The sequence below is a fragment of the Aspergillus welwitschiae genome (assembly GCF_003344945.1).
Source record: "Aspergillus welwitschiae strain CBS 139.54b unplaced genomic scaffold BDQ94scaffold_1, whole genome shotgun sequence".
In the NCBI taxonomy this organism is placed as follows: Eukaryota; Fungi; Ascomycota; class Eurotiomycetes; order Eurotiales; family Aspergillaceae; genus Aspergillus; species Aspergillus welwitschiae.
The window spans coordinates 2,133,809-2,154,363 of NW_020798695.1; the positions used below are offsets into that span (position 1 = coordinate 2,133,809).

The following is a 20,555-nucleotide window of genomic DNA, read 5'->3' on the forward strand; positions in this document are numbered from 1 at the left end:
AACGAGTCCTTGATGGCCGAAAACTCTTAAGGGCGCCAGTCCAGATGAGCTAGAAAAGATGAAGCAAGGTCGGCCATTTCGGAATCACGAAAGTCCTTCTACCTTAGACACATGTATCAATCCTACTAGCAATCGGTCTTGTAGTCAATGTCAAATGGTAATGCTTTTGGTTATGAATCCTTCTCATACAAGGCCAAGATATCAACAAGATCACTCATCATTGAGTTTCATACTAATCGATACACTACTATGCTTTCTATCAATACACTGGCTGTACTGCTACTCCATTTTAGATATATTCTGAGCATTTCCTATTGGTACCTCAATTCAGTAACGAACTTGATCTAGGAGGCTTGGACGGAGATTGGAGATATATTTAAGCATCCTAAGCTAGTACTTACTGACGGTAACACGGAATGCACACTCCATGGTACTACTACTACTACTATGAACCAGAATCTCTGATTCAAACCATGAACAGCTATAACATCTACACACAAGCACCCAAATGCCACCCAAACCCTTTCCCCCCACAAGTAGCACCCCATGAAGCTATACACCAGCATCACGTGACTACCACATCACCAGCGGTGCCGTCCGTTATGCGGCCACCACATCACAGATAATCACCGATCACCGCCGCCGCAACAATCTGTGGCTCAATTCACATTTACCTCCACATTCACCTCAATCCCTGGAGCGATCTCCAATCGCTCTCAAAGAGCTATTCGTCCTAACAATTTACCAGAAAGACATCCACCTTTGCTGGCGCCATAACAGCCCAAACAATTCAACCAGACCGACTGAACTTACGTCACCCAAAACATCTCACGAGAGAAGTACAGCCACACGACCAACAAACCTCACAAGAATGAAAAAAGGAGGAGAAGAGAAAAGAGGAAGAACCATGTCCTCAGCCGAAGAATCCCCCGCCCAGCGAGCAGCCCGCCTGCGCCGCGAACGCCGCGAAGCCAAAATCAAAGGCGATGGAGCAGCTCGTCTAGACAAGATTACCAGTTTGAGTGGACGGACACCTGCTAGTCGTATGTACCACACTATTCCTTTTCCTTTCTCCCTTATGCAAACTTAAGCGAAAGGAACAAAGATAATATGATAATGAAACTAACGAAATCCTTCTTGCTACGTATTAGTCCGCGAAGAAACCTCTCCCTCTCCCTCTCCTTCTCCGGCTCCGGCCGCAGCACAAGCTACCACTACAGCACTAAGCCCCAGCCCGAGCCCAAGCCCGGCCCCCGAACCCCGAACCACTCAACCTTCCTTCCCAAGCCAAGCCCCCCAGCAACAGCAAGAACTCGACCCCGAAACGCTCCAAGCGCAGCAGGAGCTCTTCCGCGCCCTACTCCGCCAGTCTGGCCAGCCTGGCGACTCACCCAGCGGAAGCCCAGGACCCCAAGCAGGAGGACCAGGAGGTATGGGAGGAATGGGAGGTCTAGGCGGCGAAGCGGACGACCCGACGCTGAAACTTCTCTCGAGCCTAATGGCCGGGGATACCAGTGCGCTGGGCGAGGGCTCACTGCCTGGAGGACAATCGCCCGCGGACTTACTAACGGGGTTGGGAGTTCCGCCATTTGTGGCGAGTATGTTGGGAGAGGCGACGCGGAAGAAGAGTGATGAAGAGAAGCGGGAGATTCTGGTGTGGAAGGTGCTGCATGTGGTGTTTTCTGTGTTGATTGGGGTGTATTTGTTGGTGTTAATTGGTTCGTCGGTGGCGACGTTTGGGAGTCAGCCGCCGCCGCCGGCGACGGCGAGGAATCCGTTCTTGTTCTTTACGACGGGGGAGGTGGTGCTTACTGGGGCGAGGATTATGATGAAGAGGGGGGGAGGGGGTTTAGGGTTGTGGGTGCAGTTGGTTAGAGATATTGCGAGGGATGGGAGTATTGTGTTGTTTTTGTTTGGGATGGCGAATTGGTGGCATCGGGAGTGGACGGCTAATTAGATAGGGAGTACGGAGTACTCTGTAGTGATCAGGGGACTGGGTTTGGTCGTGGGTATCTTTCCTTCTCTTGTGGATTATGGCATAGTTGTTTCCTGCTGTGCTTATGAATACATTTTGCAGTTCTTGCATATTGCATGTGAAAATTGTTGACATAACATATGATCGTCTGATGCTTGCTGGGGCGGTTCTTTTGCCATCGACTATACTAAGCGGCATAAGTGCAGTCGCAGCTCCCACGTGCTTGAATGCAAATGTCCAAAAGTACGGTGGGCTAGGGGACACACTTACGTGCGAGATATATTGGTCCCCCCTTACAACCCTGTACTATCATAGTAGGAACTTGGTTCTGGCCCGGTTGATTTCTCCTCCGGACTCCGACTGGCCTGTGCGCTCGCTCCCAGAAACGAGGTTGATATTAGCTGTGAGAAGTGAAAACTTCTCGCAGCCATCACCAATGTCTCACCGAACTTGGCCACAGCACAACGCGTACTGATCCATCGGGTGAACTAAGGAAATTAATAACGGGCAGGGCCAAGACGTTATTAATTTGCACTTGCAGGGGGGCCTATTGGGACGGACTTTCCTACCGCCGTGTTTAGTTGATGCAGGACGGGCCAGAAATCCGCCGTCTCTAACCATCCGAGCCTACACCGGTTGGCTCAGCAAAGTGGCCACTAAAGACTGGCGGCGGGCTCAGACGTCGAAATGGTAGAAGCGGACCGAGAAGCTTAGTGCGGCCGGGACTAAACTATAGCGCAGGCGGGAAAGGCCACGGCCTCTGGGTCCTGGTTGAGAAAGGTAGGGCTCAAGCAGGACGACAACGGGTCTTTCTGAGTATTGAGAGAAGGCGCATTCTCTCACCGGTTTGGGTACGTAACCCGGTGTACATCTCGAATGCAGTGTCCAGGTAATAACCACGCAGGCAATTATACAAATGCAATATCTTGTAGATACGCCACACCGTGCAGGGGGCTACCGAGATAACTGATTGACAATGATAAGCGGAAACGGGGGGTATGGTGGGCTTGACACCGTATCGGGAGGCTCCCTAGAGGCTGGGATAAGAGAAGTGGCCGAGCCACCGGCGACCATTGAGGACGTTGATTTGCTAACAGATGGAGGGTCTCGATTAGCATGAGGGCTCTGTAGTCGGCAGTGTGGGTAGGGACTAAACGGGACACCCGGGACCCGAACGCACTCACCTTATTACCACACACGGACGCGAAGGAGTAAGGATTGAAGATCACTCACGGGAGAGAAGCGACGAAAGGGACGATGTATCCTTGATTAGTATTGGGCAAGAGTATGGTTCCCTTACCGGACCGATGCTACATGTTAGAGGGAGCAAGCCGAGTATCGATGGGGGCCTGCGCAAGTTGAACGGAATTCTGCCGGACGGCCTCCACAATATTAATGCTCCTAGTCCTGATGGTGGAAGTTGCTCCGTAATGGCATTATGAACATGAACAAACCGTTCTTGTCGGATCGATGGTCTAATCCACATCCAATCAAGGCTGCCACACCCACAAAGCTCCCCACAAATTGAGGGAACTGTGGTACTTTGGCCTTAGTTGTGGTGGGGGGGTTGTGTTTGTAGGCTCTCTTAGGGAGTTTTGACTCTGCTCTCGTTGCGAGATCAGTCCTAAGTCGATCTCACCCCATGAAAGATGTGCCATAGCAGACAATGCCATTTCCAGAATTTTGAGTTCTGAATATTCGGCTGTTCGAAGGTACAAGATGTAAGAGCTTCCAGTTCTCCGTGCAGGGAAGCTGGAGAGAGTCAAAAGCCTAGGTCCGAGAGATGTCCGCGGGAACGGGGAGAAGGAGCAAAGAGCCAGGCAGCGATAGCCGAACCCCAGCAAGCAGTACCACGGTTATCCCGATTGTCCCTCGACCCGCGTGTCGAGGAAAGTGTTTCGTCCCAGCCCAGCTGATCAGTTTGTCTTTACCGAGAGGGCAAAAATAGCAGACAATCCCCTTTTCGGCATTGTTGAGAGATGGGCAAGTCACGGGCAGCTTCATTGGCGTAATGGGTCACAGTCTTCCTCGTTAGGGAAAGTACTGCCGTAACGTTCCGTAGCCTGAATTTATTCCTTCTACGGATTATACTGGGTGAAGATCGGAAATGGATATTACTTTCAGGACACATGAAAGATAAATCAGAGGCATAGATTCATCTTCCTTATCCACTCAATATGCACCTTCGTGGAATGTGATGATCATTATGTACAGTGTCAGGTCAGGGGGGAGGCATTTTGTTTCGTTGACGGATATCTGTACTAAGGCACCTCTCTGCGGATATGGCGGATGAACAACAGCAATAACTATCAAGCACTCTTCCCAACTTGACTTGCTACTGACTATAATATACTCACTCATGCCTGTGATAGCCGTAACCTGGGTGTGCCTGCAAAGTACATCCATTCGAATCAGGCCTCGGCTCTGCAAGGCCATCTTTTTCCACGTTCTGTTCACCGGCAATATCTCACTAATGCAAGATGACCTCCCATTTACCTATCTCCCTCGTAATTAGTATTTTGAACTACTGCATCTTCCTGGTCAGCCCTCCAGGCACTGGCTGCGGGCCATACAGGGGGTCCCTAATCCGGCTTGAGTGAAACTTCCGCGAACAGCACCACATCCAGTGATCTAGGCGTCTCATTGGACCGCCCACCGAGGTCGAGGTAGTATCTTGGTCCAGGGGATGCTCACAGCGATCTATCTCTGAGGTGCATGTGGTTTGTGTAGCTAAATGATGATTAGCTTGACTACTATCTACTTCACCTCCCCATATTGCTCTCTGAGAAATCAGACTGCTCCAAGAGTACTAGATCCGCTCACTCTCTTTCCCTCTCATCCAAGGTCCTGCCAAATCTTACTCTGAGCAGTTCCATTCAAAGGGCACGACTAAGGTTTTGGTTCCCCCGCACGGTTCAAGCCTCGCAGTAAGAATGGACACGTTCCAGTGCTAATTGACCCCTCCGATCGGGGTGCTTGGCGAGTGTTCTTGTGATACCGTCCCGCCATCCCCCGGAAACCCAAAAGTTTCAACCCCCCGTCTGCTTGTGAACGAATCTGGGGCAGAGCCCGATGAAGATGATGTTGGTCGGCTGGACGCCACAGGATCACGCCGCTAATATATCCCTGTGCTATGTCATGCCATGGCGTACCATGGTTACGAATGAGCACAGTGCTGTCGGACGTGACCACCTGGATTAATAACTTGCCTCTGCTGGGAGAATTACCTTAGTGGGCAATTGACGATAAGTCTGCTGTCCAATGATGGACAAGAACCGAGTCGACTACAGTCCTAAGGTCACAATCAGCACCTGGCAGACGGGAGCGTCGCAATAGTGTACCGGAGTGAATAGGAGTCCCCGTGTAGTGGGAGGAGGGGGGAAGGGAAATAACAAGATGGTTGTTCGCTAGTTGATCATCGACTGCCTTCCCCGGAGCAACGGAAACGAGAGCCTGTCAAGCCCCGCATGGCCGAGCCCAACCTTTGGCGGCGCGTTTGAACTACGCTGAACTAGTCTTGGATAGTGCGAGCGAATGCGACAGACTGAGATTGCAGCCGCCAATGCAGGAGGTCGTCCATCCAGTGACATTGCGAGGGCCTGCCGGGAAAAGACTGTCCCTCCATTTAGTATCAATGACCCGCATCCAGAACAGTCCTTCCCCCCCCCTCCCTCCTCCCACCCTGTTCATTTATTATAAGTATTATAGGATTTTTTTCGTTTCTTTGTTTTTTCTGAAATTATTATATGCTACAGTAGTCGTGGCTTTCCCGATAGTGGAGAAGCGCTTAGAGCGACAGGCATGACTAGTCAGGTATGTAAGAAGTATGGATTGTCCATGGTGGGAAGTAGACCAGCGCCTCCAAACGCATCATGATCTCAACCCAATGAGGGAGGGGAACAATTGGGAGGAGGGGGGAAACTGCTGCTCTGGAACTCACACCCGGTAAGATCTAGGTTAACCTGCATAGCCGATCCAGTAAAGTAAGGATTGGGATTGAACCCTGGACCGACAAGGTTAATCATACTTACGCGGTCGCGCGGAAGGGAAAGAAAGGTAGACTTGGGGTAGGATGGACGGATGGATAAGGGGATTACGGTAAGTAAGTAGTAAGTAGGAGTAGTAACCAAGTAGTACTGGGGAGGTACCTTAGCAGCCCGGGAGCAGTACAACCTTGCCCAAATTGAAGCTACGACGGTACCAAGCCTGAACCAAGCCTGAAGTAGCAACGCCTCCACCCGGACACCGGGGGAGCGGGACTCTCAACAATTAAAATCATAAATGTCTCTCTTTCTCAAAGGGACATCTCTCTTTTTAGTTCGGGCATTGGGTTCAATAAATAACTGTCTCTCTTCCCCATCCTGGGCACCAGTTGCTTTCTTTTCCCCCCTCTCTTCCTCTTTCTTCCTAATCTTTCTAGTCTCTTTCCTCTCTACTCCTCTCTCTCTCCCTCCTCTCTTACTCCCTCCTACACTTCTCCCTCTCTTTCCCCCCCCTCGCGAAAGTTTGCCTGAACCCCACCAACCAGCACTGCTGCAATTCTTTTGACAAGTGAGCTTAATCCCCCGCGCCCGCAAACTCACGTGCGCTCCGGCGCTACGAATGGAATTTCTCGTCTTTTTGCCCAACAGAACGAGAGTTACCTTTCAATTGGAGTGTCTCATCAATTCTAACATTGCACAGTTCAAACACACAGTTTCGTTGGGACACAACAAAACATGGCCGACGGCAGTGTTATGCCCCCCAAGTCCTCTGTGGTAAGAAATCGCGCGTGTTTGGCCGAGTTATCGCCGGTTCCCCGTGCTAATCCCGTCGGTTTCAGGTGGTCGAGGCCCACGAAGTCGACACCTTCCATGTCCCCGAAGCATTCCACCAGAAGCACCCGACAGGTACCCACTTGAAAGACCTTGACGAGTACAAGAAGCTCTATGAGGAGTCCATCCGCAGCCCAGACACTTTCTGGGCTCGCATGGCCCGCGAACTTCTTCACTTCGACCAAGACTTCCAGACCACCCACAGTGGGTCGCTGGAGAATGGCGACAATGCCTGGTTTGTCGAGGGTCGTCTGAACGCCTCCTACAACTGCGTCGATCGCCATGCCTTCAAGAACCCCGACAAGGTCGCCATTATCTACGAGGCCGATGAGCCCAGCGAGGGCCGCACAATCACCTACGGTGAGCTCCTGCGCGAGGTGTCTCGTGTGGCCTGGGTTCTCCGCCAGCAGGGTGTGAAGAAGGGTGACACCGTTGCTATCTACCTTCCCATGATTCCGGAGGCCATTGTCGCTTTCTTGGCTTGCTCTCGTATCGGTGCCGTCCACTCCGTTGTTTTCGCCGGTTTCTCGTCCGACTCTCTCCGGGACCGTGTCCTGGACGCTGGCTCCAAGGTCGTCATCACGACCGATGAGGGCAAGCGTGGAGGAAAGGTCATTGGCACCAAGCGCATTGTCGATGAAGCCCTGAAGCAGTGCCCCGATGTCACTAGCGTCTTGGTCTACAAGCGCACCGGCGCGGAGGTCCCCTGGACCAAGGGCCGTGATGTCTGGTGGCACGAGGAGGTCGAGAAGTACCCCAACTACCTTGCTCCTGAGCCGGTGAACTCGGAAGATCCCCTCTTCCTGCTCTACACCTCTGGTTCTACCGGAAAGCCCAAGGGTGTCATGCACACCACGGCTGGTTACCTCCTGGGTGCTGCCATGACCGGCAAGTATGTCTTTGATATCCACGACGATGACCGCTACTTCTGTGGTGGTGATGTTGGCTGGATCACCGGCCACACGTACGTCGTGTATGCACCCTTGCTGCTCGGATGCTCTACCGTGGTCTTCGAGAGTACCCCGGCTTACCCCAACTTCTCCCGTTACTGGGACGTGATCGAGAAGCACAAGGTGACCCAATTTTACGTCGCCCCCACTGCCCTGCGACTTCTGAAGCGGGCTGGCGACGAGCACATTCACCACAAGATGGCACACCTGCGTGTACTGGGCTCTGTCGGTGAGCCTATTGCTGCCGAGGTCTGGAAATGGTACTTCGAGGTGGTCGGAAAGGAAGAAGCCCACATCTGTGATGTAAGTGACTTGTTGGATTTTTCTTGACTTGGAATGATAGTCTAATGCGCTTCCACAGACCTACTGGCAGACTGAGACGGGTTCGAATGTCATCACTCCCCTGGGTGGTATTACCCCGACGAAACCCGGAAGCGCGTCGCTTCCCTTCTTTGGCATTGAGCCCGCCATCATTGACCCGGTCTCTGGTGAGGAGATCACTGGCAACGATGTGGAGGGTGTGCTTGCCTTCAAGCAACCCTGGCCGAGCATGGCCCGTACCGTGTGGGGCGCCCACAAGCGCTACATGGATACCTACTTGAACGTTTACAAGGGCTACTACGTAAGCGACATTCAAAACAAATGCTCAATGGACAGTTGCTGACTGATGGGCGCTTATAGTTCACTGGAGATGGTGCAGGCCGCGATCACGACGGATACTACTGGATCCGGGGTCGTGTTGACGATGTGGTCAACGTTTCCGGACACCGTCTGTCCACGGCTGAGATTGAAGCCGCCCTCATTGAGCACCGTAAGTTACCGCAATGATCATCCATATATATATATATATATATATATATATATATAATAACAACTAATCGGTTATGATAGACATGGTGGCTGAGGCTGCTGTCGTTGGTATTGCCGACGAACTTACCGGTCAGGCCGTCAACGCATTCGTGGCCCTGAAAGAGGGCAACGAGACCAGCGACCAGGTCCGCAAGGACCTGATCATGCAGGTTCGTCGGTCCATCGGACCTTTCGCTGCCCCCAAGGCCGTCTACGTTGTCGAGGATCTCCCCAAGACCCGTAGCGGTAAGATCATGCGCCGTATTCTCCGGAAGATCCTGAGCGGCGAGGAGGACAGCCTGGGTGACACTTCTACTGTAAGATTACAACTACTCTTGCCTATGCTGGGTATGCAGAAACTAACTAAATATCTTACAGCTGTCGGACCCTTCGGTTGTTGACAAGATCATTGCCACGGTGCACGCTGCCCGTGGCAAATAAGATCTTCAAATGAACCGAATCCAAGACGAGCGATATTCACAGCCATGAAATGAAAGCGATTAATCAGGATGTTATGATGAGTTGATTAGCATTATTGGGTGGACACAATTGTCCGGAGGCGCAGTCATATTCCTATAAACCCCGTTTCGTGATTCCCAACGTGTTTGAGAGATGAACATTATGGGTGGTCGCTGATCACCTTTTCAATATACATAAGTTCTATTCTTCATAGTAATGTTCTTTTGTTCTTAAATGTAGTATGGGCTGTTCCTTTACATGACAGCGGTTGTCGGGGTCCCTTTCCACTACTAGATTGGGAACGTCCGGGGTGACACCTTGGGAACAGTCCCTCATTGGACCGATACACTGATCCGGGGTTCGGGCTCCTCAAGCATACACCGGGGAGCTAACATAATGTATAATGTAGCCAGGCTGCATATGTGGTGGAATCTTGCCACAGCTATGATTATCGGGATGCAGACATCCCAGTGTTAGTATTCTTTTGGCTACCCGGTCGGGCTCCCGATTCAGTCTCCGTCGCATCACGTGCCATTGTGGTAATGTAACGGTATCAACACCAGACCATTCGGTCCCATTCCCCACTTCACTGAGCACACCGCCCCGTCACACCGTGACCGTGACCGTACCATACCTGACATGGCCGACCTTTCCCATAGTTAAGCGACAGCAACGAGCCAGTCAGGCAGGAAGGGAACCTGCCGTCGCTCTCCCTCTCTCTCTTCTCTTCCTTGGCTCTCGCAGCTTCTTCCCTCGACCACCGTCGCGCGTCCTCCTCCCTCTACTTCACCTCGTCATTATTTCCCCGACTGTCACTCAAGTCGATTCCCTTCAGACTTGCTCACCTACTAGCTCCGACGGTACTTTTCCGTCTGTAGCTAGTGTGGCCTTTTCTTGTCACTTTTACCCTTTTACCTTTTTTTTCTTCTTTTCTTCCCTTCTCAAAACAAACACCTGTGCTCACCTGCGCGTCGACATCGTCCTTCCAATTCTACGCAACGTTGTCGCTTTCTACTAGGCTTGCGCGCTGCAGTTCTCTTCTTCGCGAAATCTTCATTCACACGGAGCTCTAATTATCGTCGTTCTTACGATCTTCTTCCGAGCCTTCCAACCTTCGATCGCAGACGTCCTTCGAACCGAATGACTCCCTAATCTAAAGCATCATCACTCAGCAAGATGTTCGGAGGTTTCGGACAGAATAACCAGCAAAGCTCCGGCTTCGGGGCAGGCTCTGGCTTCGGTGGCACGAGTACTGGTGGAGGTAGGTGTCTTCGTTCGGTTGCGATCCCCGTCCTCGGTTATCCCGGGTTATTATTTTTTTCCTTTTACCTCGTCCCTTGAGACTCTCCGGTGCAAAAGGATCGGTATTTGCTGGTAGTTCCGAACGTCGAGCTGCGACCGTCCTATGAGGCTCCTCCCATCACCGACTACCTGTGGATGGCTTCGACACTGGGGCAAAACAGCAGCACTGCAAGAGAAGGGATCGCAGCTTCAATACAGTCTCTGACAGCATCTCCCCCGTCATCTAGGCTTTGGATCGACATCGTCCCCCTTTGGTGGCGGTAATACATCCGGTGGTGGCTTGTTTGGAAACACCTCCAGTAGCTTTGGTTCCGGTGGAGGTACGTGCCTGACGGCTATATCTCAGTGGGCTTGGCGATCCTTTCTCTTCCACCTGTGCCTTGGGGCGGACCCCTCGACTTTCCTGTGCTCGATCACCGATTTGTGACCGAAGTGGCGTTTTCGAGGACCCTCACCACTGGCTCCTAAGGCAACAAGTCTCTGGATTGGAAGAATGCCTTCACATCAAATGTCGTCCATTGACCGCCGGAGATCCATGGCCCAAGGATGGATTCTAATCAGAAGTTCCAGGATCTGTCTATTGTTGTGATTTATTAGCGAAACTGACTCAAGCTCTCTCTTATTCTAGGATTCGGAACCGGCACACAGAACCAATCGACGTCTCTATTTGGAGGACAAAATCGCACGAGCGGCTTCGGTACTGGAACTTCGACCGGAGGTGGTCTTTTCGGAAGTGGGACTGCCACTGCTGGTGGTAGCGGATTTGGCGGCTTCGGATCGTCCTCCAACACTGGCGGAGGTTTCGGCAGCACTGGTACTGGCACTGGCGCTGCCGCTAGCACTGGAGGTGGCCTGTTCGGCAATAAAACCGGGGGTTTTGGCAGCTCAACTGGCACCGGTGGTGCATTCGGTACAAGCGGTGGCACTGGTGGCTTTGGCAGCACCCCATCGGGCTTCGGTAGTGGAACAGGTACTGCATTCCAGCAGGCCATTCCTCCCTCCGATGGCACTGGAAGCACGCCGTTTAGTCCCTTCACTGAGAAGGACGGCAACACCACCGCGATGAATCACTACCAAAGTATCACCTTTATGGCGCCGTACAGCAAGTATTCCTTTGAAGAGCTTCGCTTAGGTGATTACAACCAAGGCCGTAGGTTCGGCAATGGTAGTGGCCAAGCCGGTGCCTTTGGCACATCGGCCTTTGGAGGATCCGGCTTTGGACAACAGTCGACCGGCGGCTTTGGAAGCACTTCCACGCCATTCGGAGGAGGGACCAGTGCTCCCTCGACCTTTGGACAGACTCAGACGGCGGGTGGATTCGGATCTAGCACCAACTCCAACCCCTTGTTCGGAGCAGCAAAGCCGGCCACTTCATTATTTGGGGGCGGAACTGGTACTACTGGTACTTCTCAGCCGGGCCTCTTTGGTGGAAACACAGCTACTACTACTACTACTACTACTACGGGTGGTTTTGGAAGCGGCACAGGAACCACCGGCTTTGGTGGAACTGGCGGATCGCTGTTTGGTGGCGGCGCGAATAACACTACCCAACAACAGAAGCCTCTATTCGGAAACAGTGGTTCCACCGGCACAGGTTTTGGCGGCGCCTTTGGCGCGCAAAACACAAGCACCGCCTCTCCTTTTGGCGGTACTGCTGCGACTTCCTCTCCCTTTGGCGGCCAACAACAGCAGCAAACCGGCACCGGCTTGTTCGGAGGTGGACTCGGCCAGCAGAACCAAGCCCAGAATCAGCAGCAGACTCAGAACAAAGGATTGTTTGGCGGGTTCGGCTCAAACACGCAGCAGCAGTCCAGCACCCCGAGTCTATTCGGCAATACTGGGGCTGGCACCGGCACCGGCACGACTGGCTCTTCTCTCTTTGGCCAGAACACTCAGCAACCACAGCAGCAGTCGACTGGTGGATCGCTCTTTGGAAACAACCAGCAAACCGGCACAAGCTCCCTTTTCGGCGGAGGCCAGCAGCAGGGCCAAAAGAGTCTGTTCGGCGGCACCACGCCTGCCACCGGCACCGGCACCGGCACCAGCGCATTCGGCGGCTTCGGTAATACTCAGAACCAGCAGACGGGTGGTGGTGGCCTGTTCGGAGGCGCTCAAAACCAGCAACAGCAGAAGCCGAGTCTGTTTGGCGGTGGCACTGGAACCGGTGGTTCTCTCTTTGGAGGACAGAGCACTACAACTCCAAGCACCGGCGGTTCACTTTTTGGTAACACGCAGAGTCAGCCTCAGCAGACTGGGGGCCTTGGTACTTCCAGCCTTTTTGGCGGAAGCCAGCAAGCGCAGCCCCAGCAAGCACAGCTGTCCCAGCCGGCCCCTGGTAGCTTGCAGGCCTCACTTCTGGACGGCAACCCCTATGGTAACCAGTCGATCTTCTCCGGCTTGCCAGCTCCCAGCGCCTCCAGCCCCGGCCCCTTGGCGACGCCGCTTTCGTCTGCCGCCAAGCAGAAGCAGCGGACTCCTCTCCCTGTCTATAAGATCACCCCCAATGCTGCTAATCGCCTTCTTACACCCCCCAAACGACAGGGATACGGGTTCTCTTACTCTACCTATGGCTCACCTTCGAGCTCTACTGGTACTCCTAACGGACTTGGTGGCAGCGTGCTGGGTGGAAGCCTACGTGGCAGTGTCAATGGAAGTCTTGGGCGTACCAGCTTCAGTAAGAGTTTGTCCACCAGCAATCTGCGCAAGACGTTCGACCCTGATACCGACAGCGTCTTGTCCCCCGGCGCACTTACCTCTGGCAGCTCCCGTCTGTCAAGCGGCAGCTTGAAGCGTCTTACCATCGATCGCAGCTTGAGGAATGACCTCTTTGCTCGCCCAGCTAGTACCCCAGCTGCCCCGATCACCATCGGCGAAGACGCAGCACAGCCAGCCGACAAGATGAAGAAGAAGGTCAGCTTTGATTCGTCGTCGGATACGCCAGCCACTGGAGGAGAAATCGTTCCGGTGCAGTCTCAAAGCCCCGAGCCGACTCCGGAGGAATTGGGATTCCTGCGCTCCATCCGCAAGAGCAACACCGTCAATGGCCTCAATGGTATTAAGCCTACCGAGACCTCTGCTCGTCCTGAGATGGAGTCTGTTCGTGGTAATGAACTCGCCGTTGTCCCCGAGAATGCGGCCACGGCTTCAACTACTCCTGAGGGCCCCTCTCGTCTGCCTTTCGTTCCTGGTGGGGACCCGCAGCCGGGCGAGTACTGGATGAAGCCCACCCGCGCGGAGATCAGCAAGCTGAGCCGAGAACAGCAGAAGAAGTTTGTTGGCTTTACCGTTGGTCGTCAAAGGTGCGGTCAGGTGACGTTCGATGAGCCCGTTGATCTGACCACTGTGGACTTGGACCGCATTTTCGGCGACCTGGTAGACATCGGTGTGCGCAAGATCACCGTCTATCCGGATGAAACCATCAAGCCCCCCAGGGGCAAGGGCCTGAACGTTCCCTCCACCCTTCGCATCGAAAACTCTTGGCCTCGGGGTCGCGACAAGAAGTCACCTTCCCCTCTCACCAGCGGCCCTCTATTTGATAAGCACGTCGACCGCTTGATAAAGGTGCACAACACCGAGTTTGTGGACTACGAAAAGGAGACCGGCACATGGGTGTTCCGGGTGCCCCATTACACCACCTATGGTCTTGATTATGATAGCGACGAGGAAGAAGAAGGTGAGAGCCTCAACCAAAGCACTTTTAGTGCTGCTCCTGACACTCCGACTCCGAAGGCTCAAACCCCCGCCAACCCCGATACGACTATGGGCTCGGAGATGATGTCTGCCTTCTCCACTGATGACTCCTTTGTGGGTTCCATGGCCGGCGTCGACGATGATACCTTTGATTTCAAAAAGCGTAAGATTGTTCCGGGTGCGTTTGGCAACCAAATGATGGAGACGGTTGAGGACGAGCGCTCGGTTTCTGGAGACGACGAGGAGTCTTTTTTAGGGGAAGGCTCCACGGGTTCGACTATTGAGCAAGACGGCGATGATATCACCGAAAGCCAACATTCTGGCGAGTCACTAGTCGAATTGGATGAGGGCGAGGAAATGGACATGGCGGGCACCTTTCCAGACCTCCATCCTACCGTGGAGCGCGACGACACCCAAAGTACCGATACCTTTATGGAGACCACCCAGCCTATACTGAAGCCTTGGAACACGCCTTCGAAGCCTCGTCTCGATCTGACTGGGGACTGGGCCGAGCATTTGCAACGCACCATAAGTCCCCGGAAGCAAGACCGCGATGCACTTCGTGAGATCCAAGCCAATGCCTTCACCGATCGGTCCCTCCGTGAGGACACCCCCAAGCCATCTGCCGCCGATACCAGGCAAAAGGGCTTCGCCACCAGCATCGATTTGATGAATTCTTTGTTTCAGCAACCGCGCAAACAACAGGCCGCATCTCCTTTGAAGGCACAAAGCGTGCGGCCCAATGGTCTCGAGGTTTGACCCCTTCTTTTCCTTTTTTTTTTTTTTTTTTTTTTTTTTTTTTTTTTTTCCTTTTTTTTTTTTTTTTTTTTTTTTTTTTTTTTTTTTTTTAATAGCCCTCTATTATCACTATTGGAAGTTGTATTGTAGGAAGCGATGCGATACAATATGTCTTAGCACTGCGAACCATCATTTATCAATAGCATAAACTAATACCATCTGTCCCTACAGTGGCCTTATAACAAGAAGCCCAAGACATTTGCTGGCGAATCCCACGAGCTAAGCGAAGACGACCTTGCGTTCCATCACTCATTCAAGCCGCGCTGGGGCACGCTGAACTCTCTTCTTTGCGTCAAGAATGATATGGCGGACGTGCAGGCGGGGGATAGCGCTTGGAGGCACAAGCTCTCTTTGACTAGCGAAGGAAGAGATGTGGCTCTCTTGGAGTTCAACACGCCCGTGGAACCGAGTGAGATGCTGGATGCCCAGAGGAAGCTGACTGCTGTTTCACGTGTTGACGGGGTTCCCTTTGCTCGTCTGGCAAAGGCCGATTTCCGGGAATTCGTGCAAGCTTCGAACTTGGTACAATCTGACCACGAGCGACTCCTCTGGCAGCTGGCCAACATCCTCTTCAACGACAAGACTGAGGATGACATCTCTGCTGGTGTGCCACCCAAGCTTCGTTCCAAATACATTCACCGGATCAAGAAAGACCGCCTGACCCGTCTGTGGGAGGGTATCGTACGTGAAAAGCATGCACAGGCTGTGGCTAAGGCCAGCTCGGCCGAAGAGCGTGCCTTTTACTTGTTATGCTCGCATCGGGTCGAGGAGGCTTGCAAGGTCCTGGTTGCCAGTCAGAATTTCCATCTCGCGACACTAGTTGCTCAGATCGCGCGCGATCCCACGACGCGCACTGATATGGCAAAACAGATTGAAATGTGGCGCCAGAACAATGTGTATTCTGAAATGAGCGAGCCCGTCAGAGCTTTGTACGAACTTCTGGCCGGCAACGCCCTTCGCAGCGAAGGTAAATCCACTGGTGCGCTGGAGGATCGTCTTTCTACTTTCACATTCTCTGAGCGATTTGAGCTGGATTGGTTCCAGGCTTTCGGCCTTCGTCTTTGGTATGGTATTACCGACGATGAGCCCATCGAAGCCGCCGTCTGCCAGTTCGTGGATGACCTCTACGAAGGGAATGAGCCGGCCCTTCCGACGCCTCTTAATCAGGAAGACATCGTTGATCGCGAATCTCCTCTGTGGGTCTTGCTGAAAGTGTATGCCACGACAACTGGTGGAGCTTCTCGGACGGCCAATCTCCATCCGCAGGAGTTCCCGGCCGTTCTCCTGCCTGAGTCGGTCAGCGGGGATAAGCAGTCAAGCCGGCTGTCCTTCCAGCTTTGTCAACTTCTTGCGGCAGCCATTGGGCGACACGAAAGCTTCCAAGTCAACACAGCCCAGATGGACCAGCTCGTGTGGGACTATGCTTGGGAGCTTTGCTGCAGTGGCACTTTGAACCGAGCATTGTTCGTCCTCCTCCACCTTTCGCACGCATCGGATCGCGAGCGTGCTGTGAAGGAGACTCTCGCCCGATTTGCGCCCCAACTGCCGGAGCCGGTCACCTCGGACGGCCAAACCAATGTGATGTGGCACTATCTCACGCAGGATCTTCAGCTGCCTGAGAGCTGGATCTGGGTCTCGAAGGCGCTTTATGCTCGCGACACGGGTGATGCGGCACGCGAAGTGGATTATCTTGTCCGTGGCAAGAACTGGAACGATGCACACGCTACGTTCTGTCGTGTTGTGGCGCCAACAGCCGTGATTGAGGGTGACTATAGCACGCTAGAGATGCTGGTGTCGGGCTTTGGCGAGGAGCCTGAGCGCAAGGTGCGCGGCTGGGCCAGTGGTGGTGGCATTTACGACGACTTCCTGCGCCTGGCTACGGCCAGGAGCGGTAAGCGCGATGCTACCCGGCTTGCCCGGTTAGTCAGTGCCTTGGTGAAGATGGGCGAGAAGGTCAGTCAGGGATCGGGTGTGGAAGGATTAGAGGAGCGTGTAGCCTTCCGGGAAATGAGTCGCGTGGTTGCCACCTGGACTGGGCACGAGGACTCAAAGGTATGTTGTTCCACTGACATGCCTCGCGAAGATTCTGGTTCTGACAAAGTACTACTTCAGGCAATCGAGCTGTCCAGCGTGCTCAGTCTACCTTTGACGGGCGATGCACGCCTTGCACAGACGGCGGAAATGAGTCGGCGGTACTACAGTCTCATCATGGCTGGGGGCTATTGATCTATGATTTCGGGAATTTGGGTGGAAGGGACTCCGTTGTTTGGATGCAGCATACCGAGTACTAGTTTGATGCTGAATCTTTGATATCTCGCATCTTTTTGTGTCTATGGGTTGACGGAACGACATGCAGCCATTGTGTAACTTAGATACTGTTTTCACTTCTCTGTTTTTGTTCGTCTTTTTCTTTTTCTATTTTCTTTCTGTGATTCTTGGATGCATTCCGTCCTCGGACTTTGCAGAGGGCGCAGAACTCCGGGTGTGTAAGTTAGCTAGCCGGTCATTGTGAACGAAACAGTAATTGCGCAAAGTAATCATCACATATCCATGTCCACCAGAGTAGCAGTACTTCCTCTAATTATGAGGAGGTAACCTAGACTTGATTACCTTTAGAAAGACCTCATCTGATGGCTGCTTCTGCTGCCGATGATAATGACGCACACACCGGTCTCAATACAGGAAAGGTTCTCTTCTCTGAATTTCCCTCTCCCCTTTCCCTTCCACTCTCCTCTCCTTAATACTCTCTTTTTACTCTAATATGACCGAGAGAGAAAGCAAAAGCCAGTAAACACTTAAATAAATACATAGCCACACACCAAGGCAGCACGAAGGTCGTATCCATCGATCCAGTCAAATCCAATACCCACTACTTACTAACTAGCTAGTCAAATAACCTGCAAAGCCAGCAATAGACCAGTCAACCAACTAAGAAAATATATATTTATATAATGAATTAATTTGCCAGATATCTATGTATCTTCGTACATTTCGGTGGGATATTAATGTAACTAATTAGTGTATTGGTTGGTTGGTTCCTGCAGTGATTGAGTATAGTAGTCTTGTGGTGGGTGATGATAGTGCGTGTATGAACCAATATCTGAATTGTAGGGTTGGATTCATTGAGTGGGTGATGTGTCTGTCAATTATGATGGTATTTGAGTTTAATTTATATTTTATAGATAGGTTACTACTACTACTATTTGTTTGGTTGGTTGGTTGGTAGTATGGAGGAGAGAGGTGCTGACTACTGTTTGGTTTTGATTCGCATTCTTGGTAAGTTGGTAAAGTAGTCGATTTATTATCGTATGGGCGTGGGTAAATTCTAGTGCCTAGACTAATCAGTTATGTTAAGTAGTTTTGTGTTCGTTTTGGCCATTCTTACTCTTACTCCTACGGTTATTCTCCGCTACTAAACGATTATACAGTCTACATCCCTCGAAGGAGAAAAAAATAAATCAAAGAAAAAGTTCAATTGCTACCAGGACTGTACATGATCGAGAACCTAACACGACACGTAAGATATAAAAGGAAAATATGAGATGGGTGGGAGACAAGGGGTAAAAAGGAAAAGAACACACACTCCCTCTAGGAAATCGAAAGAAAAAGAAAAGAAAAATTTGGCAAAGATTAACTTCTTCTCTTTTCTCTGTTCCCTCTTTTTGTTTCTTTTTCCCTCCCTCGCTTGCCCTGTTGCTCTATTCCTGACGAACTGCAGGGTGTCGCGAGCGAAGCTATTCTTATCCCATAGTGGAAGTCGTACACACACACAGAGAGAGAAAGAGATTTGAGACAGGTTTATGGTAATTACATGCCAGGAGAGATCAGCTTGCCCTCAGCGCGGGCCTCCGGGTGCCAACCACCAGCGTAAGGTCCGTTTCCACCAACCTCCTTCGAGTACTCCCGGATGCGGGCCTCCAGCTCGGGGCGGAAGTGACGGATCAGACCCTGGATGGGCCAGGCAAAGGCCTCACCCAGAGCGCAGATGGTGTGACCCTCGACCTGCTTGGTCAGCTCCTGGAGCATGTCGATCTCACGCTCGCGGGCCTGACCCTTCTCCATACGCTGCATCATCTGCATGGTCCACTTGCTGCCCTCACGGCAGGGAGTGCACTGACCGCAAGACTCGTGCTTGTAGAAGGTGGACAGACGAGAGATGGCGCGAACAATGTCGGTCGACTTGTCCATGACGATAACGGCAGCGGTACCGAGACCACTCTGAGAGTCCTTCAGGGCGTCGAAGTCCATGAGCTGGTCGTCGCAAATGGTCTTGGGAAGGACGGGAGTCGAGGATCCACCGGGAATGACAGCGAGGAGGTTGTCCCAGCCGCCACGGACACCTCCACAGTGGCGGTCGATCAGCTCGCGGAGGGAGATGGACATCTCCTCCTCGACAGTGCAGGGGTTGTTGACGTGTCCGGAGATACAGAAAAGCTTGGTACCAGCGTTGCGCTCACGGCCGAAAGACGAGAACCAGCTGGCGCCACGACGCATGATGGTGGGGGTGACGGCGACAGTCTCGACGTTGGTGACGGTACTGGGGCAGCCGAAGAGACCGACAGCAGCGGGGAACGGGGGCTTAAGACGGGGCTTGCCGGCCTTACCCTCGATGGACTCGATGAGGGAGGTCTCCTCACCACAGACGTAGGCGCCCATACCACGGTGGATGTAGACGTCGAAGTCGTAGCCGGTACCGCAGGCGTTCTTGCCGATCAGGCCAGCCTCGTAGGCCTCGTTGATAGCCCGCTGGAGAACGGTAGCTTCTTGGTAAAATTCACCACGGATGTAGATGTAAGCGGCGTTGGCGTTCATGGCACGGCCGACGACGAGGCAACCTTCGATGAGCTTCTGGGGGTCTTTGCGCATGATTTCACGATCCTTGCAGGTTCCGGGCTCACCCTCATCGGCGTTGACGACGAGGTAACGGGGTCTGGGGTCCTTGTCCCAGTCCTTGAAGTTCATGAAGGACTTTACCACATCGATTGAGAAAGTTAGACTGGGCCCGGAAGACTGGCTATGTCATCAATTGATCTCGGTCAGGATAACTCACGTATTTCAATCCGGAGGGGAAACCAGCACCACCACGACCACGAAGACCGGAGGCCTTCAGCTCAGAGATAAGCTGCACAGATCGAACACATTTCAGGTCAGCATTTGAATCATTTGGGGATCTTCCCGCAGTTCCGGGTCCAATGGACCAGCGAAGGGGCAGAGCCTACCCAGTCATGGCCCTTCAGAACGATATCCTTAGTCCGGTGCCAGTCACCATACTTCATCGCCGACTTCAGATCAGCTCCATGGTGTCCGTAGAGGTTGGTGAAGATCCGATCCTGGTCCTTCAGACCGCCATAGTGCTTGACCGGGGGGGCGTTGTCCTGGACGGTCGCGAAGGAACGGGCGGCCGGGGCCTGGGCTCGGAGGGAGCGGGAGGAGAGGGAGGCGATGGAAGACGAGGGAGCCGCCGCTCGAGATATCATGGTGAACACTGGCCCAATTGACTTGGGAGGGGGAAAGGAGGGGGGAGGAAAGGTGGGAGATTCGAGGATGAACGACAAGCCGTGGCAGGCGTGGTTTGGGTTGAGCTGCCCGTCGCGGCAATTCCTGCGCTTGCTGAATATCCGCCTTTCGCTCCTCCCTGATTGGTCAGGTGGGGTCACCTGATCCACGCTGACTAACCATTACAGATCTACTCGTTCTTTTGATTCGATTCTATATGGA

At 52.8% G+C, this 20,555-nt stretch overlaps 7 protein-coding genes across 7 annotated transcripts; 4 read left to right on the top strand and 3 right to left on the bottom strand.

Moving 5' to 3' along the window:
• Positions 1-907: 907 nt before the first annotated feature.
• BDQ94DRAFT_165443 (uncharacterized protein) lies at positions 908-1,957 on the top strand (the record flags this gene model as incomplete). The annotated part of the gene is made up of 2 exons (XM_026770303.1): positions 908-1,043; positions 1,152-1,957. 2 exons carry the CDS (start codon positions 908-910, stop codon positions 1,955-1,957), a joined length of 942 nt encoding a protein of 313 aa, XP_026632798.1.
• A 1,937-nt stretch (positions 1,958-3,894) lies between these two features.
• Positions 3,895-4,551, bottom strand: BDQ94DRAFT_133667 (uncharacterized protein). The gene has a single exon (XM_026764331.1). The coding sequence runs from the start codon at positions 4,409-4,411 to the stop codon at positions 4,148-4,150; it is 264 nt and encodes an 87-aa protein (XP_026632799.1). The 5' UTR covers positions 4,412-4,551; the 3' UTR covers positions 3,895-4,147.
• A 774-nt stretch (positions 4,552-5,325) lies between these two features.
• BDQ94DRAFT_133668 (uncharacterized protein) lies at positions 5,326-5,587 on the bottom strand. Its single transcript, XM_026764332.1, has one exon. The coding sequence runs from the start codon at positions 5,563-5,565 to the stop codon at positions 5,383-5,385; it is 183 nt and encodes a 60-aa protein (XP_026632800.1). The 5' UTR covers positions 5,566-5,587; the 3' UTR covers positions 5,326-5,382.
• A 718-nt stretch (positions 5,588-6,305) lies between these two features.
• On the top strand, positions 6,306-9,452 carry BDQ94DRAFT_8616 (acetate--CoA ligase). Its single transcript, XM_026776713.1, has 7 exons — positions 6,306-6,526; positions 6,659-6,732; positions 6,798-8,042; positions 8,101-8,361; positions 8,421-8,550; positions 8,631-8,905; positions 8,967-9,452. Exons 2-7 carry the CDS (start codon positions 6,694-6,696, stop codon positions 9,027-9,029), a joined length of 2,013 nt encoding a protein of 670 aa, XP_026632801.1. The 5' UTR covers positions 6,306-6,526; positions 6,659-6,693; the 3' UTR covers positions 9,030-9,452.
• A 355-nt stretch (positions 9,453-9,807) lies between these two features.
• Positions 9,808-10,950, top strand: BDQ94DRAFT_133670 (uncharacterized protein). The gene is made up of 2 exons (XM_026764333.1): positions 9,808-10,308; positions 10,577-10,950. The coding sequence occupies exons 1-2, from the start codon at positions 10,224-10,226 to the stop codon at positions 10,774-10,776; spliced, it is 285 nt and encodes a 94-aa protein (XP_026632802.1). The 5' UTR covers positions 9,808-10,223; the 3' UTR covers positions 10,777-10,950.
• Positions 10,951-12,681: 1,731 nt separating this feature from the next.
• Positions 12,682-17,380, top strand: BDQ94DRAFT_133672 (nuclear protein 96-domain-containing protein). Its single transcript, XM_026764334.1, has 3 exons — positions 12,682-14,792; positions 15,009-16,889; positions 16,950-17,380. Exons 1-3 carry the CDS (start codon positions 13,248-13,250, stop codon positions 17,061-17,063), a joined length of 3,540 nt encoding a protein of 1,179 aa, XP_026632803.1. The 5' UTR covers positions 12,682-13,247; the 3' UTR covers positions 17,064-17,380.
• Positions 17,381-18,291: 911 nt separating this feature from the next.
• On the bottom strand, positions 18,292-20,409 carry BDQ94DRAFT_133676 (NADH-quinone oxidoreductase subunit NuoF). The gene is made up of 3 exons (XM_026764335.1): positions 20,057-20,409; positions 19,888-19,959; positions 18,292-19,805 (listed from the first exon to the last, which is right to left on the bottom strand). The coding sequence occupies exons 1-3, from the start codon at positions 20,312-20,314 to the stop codon at positions 18,645-18,647; spliced, it is 1,491 nt and encodes a 496-aa protein (XP_026632804.1). The 5' UTR covers positions 20,315-20,409; the 3' UTR covers positions 18,292-18,644.
• Positions 20,410-20,555: the final 146 nt, after the last annotated feature.

Excerpts from the sequence above, each read along its gene's own strand:
- BDQ94DRAFT_133667 (XM_026764331.1), bottom strand. The coding sequence starts at position 4,411 with ATGGCCTTGCAGAGCCGAGGCCTGATTCGAATGGATGTACTTTGCAGG.
- BDQ94DRAFT_133668 (XM_026764332.1), bottom strand. The coding sequence starts at position 5,565 with ATGTCACTGGATGGACGACCTCCTGCATTGGCGGCTGCAATCTCAGTC.
- BDQ94DRAFT_8616 (XM_026776713.1), top strand. The coding sequence starts at position 6,694 with ATGGCCGACGGCAGTGTTATGCCCCCCAAGTCCTCTGTG. Across the intron at positions 8,043-8,100 it reads AAGAAGCCCACATCTGTGAT|ACCTACTGGCAGACTGAGAC; the intron begins GTAAGTGACTTG and ends GCGCTTCCACAG. Across the intron at positions 8,906-8,966 it reads GCCTGGGTGACACTTCTACT|CTGTCGGACCCTTCGGTTGT; the intron begins GTAAGATTACAA and ends AATATCTTACAG.
- BDQ94DRAFT_133670 (XM_026764333.1), top strand. The coding sequence starts at position 10,224 with ATGTTCGGAGGTTTCGGACAGAATAACCAGCAAAGCTCCGGCTTCGGG. Across the intron at positions 10,309-10,576 it reads TGGCACGAGTACTGGTGGAG|GCTTTGGATCGACATCGTCC; the intron begins GTAGGTGTCTTC and ends CCCGTCATCTAG.
- BDQ94DRAFT_133672 (XM_026764334.1), top strand. The coding sequence starts at position 13,248 with ATGAAGAAGAAGGTCAGCTTTGATTCGTCGTCGGATACGCCAGCCACT. Across the intron at positions 14,793-15,008 it reads TGCGGCCCAATGGTCTCGAG|TGGCCTTATAACAAGAAGCC; the intron begins GTTTGACCCCTT and ends CTGTCCCTACAG. Across the intron at positions 16,890-16,949 it reads CTGGGCACGAGGACTCAAAG|GCAATCGAGCTGTCCAGCGT; the intron begins GTATGTTGTTCC and ends GTACTACTTCAG.
- BDQ94DRAFT_133676 (XM_026764335.1), bottom strand. The coding sequence starts at position 20,314 with ATGATATCTCGAGCGGCGGCTCCCTCGTCTTCCATCGCCTCCCTCTCC. Across the intron at positions 19,960-20,056 it reads TTCTGAAGGGCCATGACTGG|CTTATCTCTGAGCTGAAGGC; the intron begins GTAGGCTCTGCC and ends CGATCTGTGCAG. Across the intron at positions 19,806-19,887 it reads TCCCCTCCGGATTGAAATAC|TCCTTCATGAACTTCAAGGA; the intron begins GTGAGTTATCCT and ends GATGTGGTAAAG.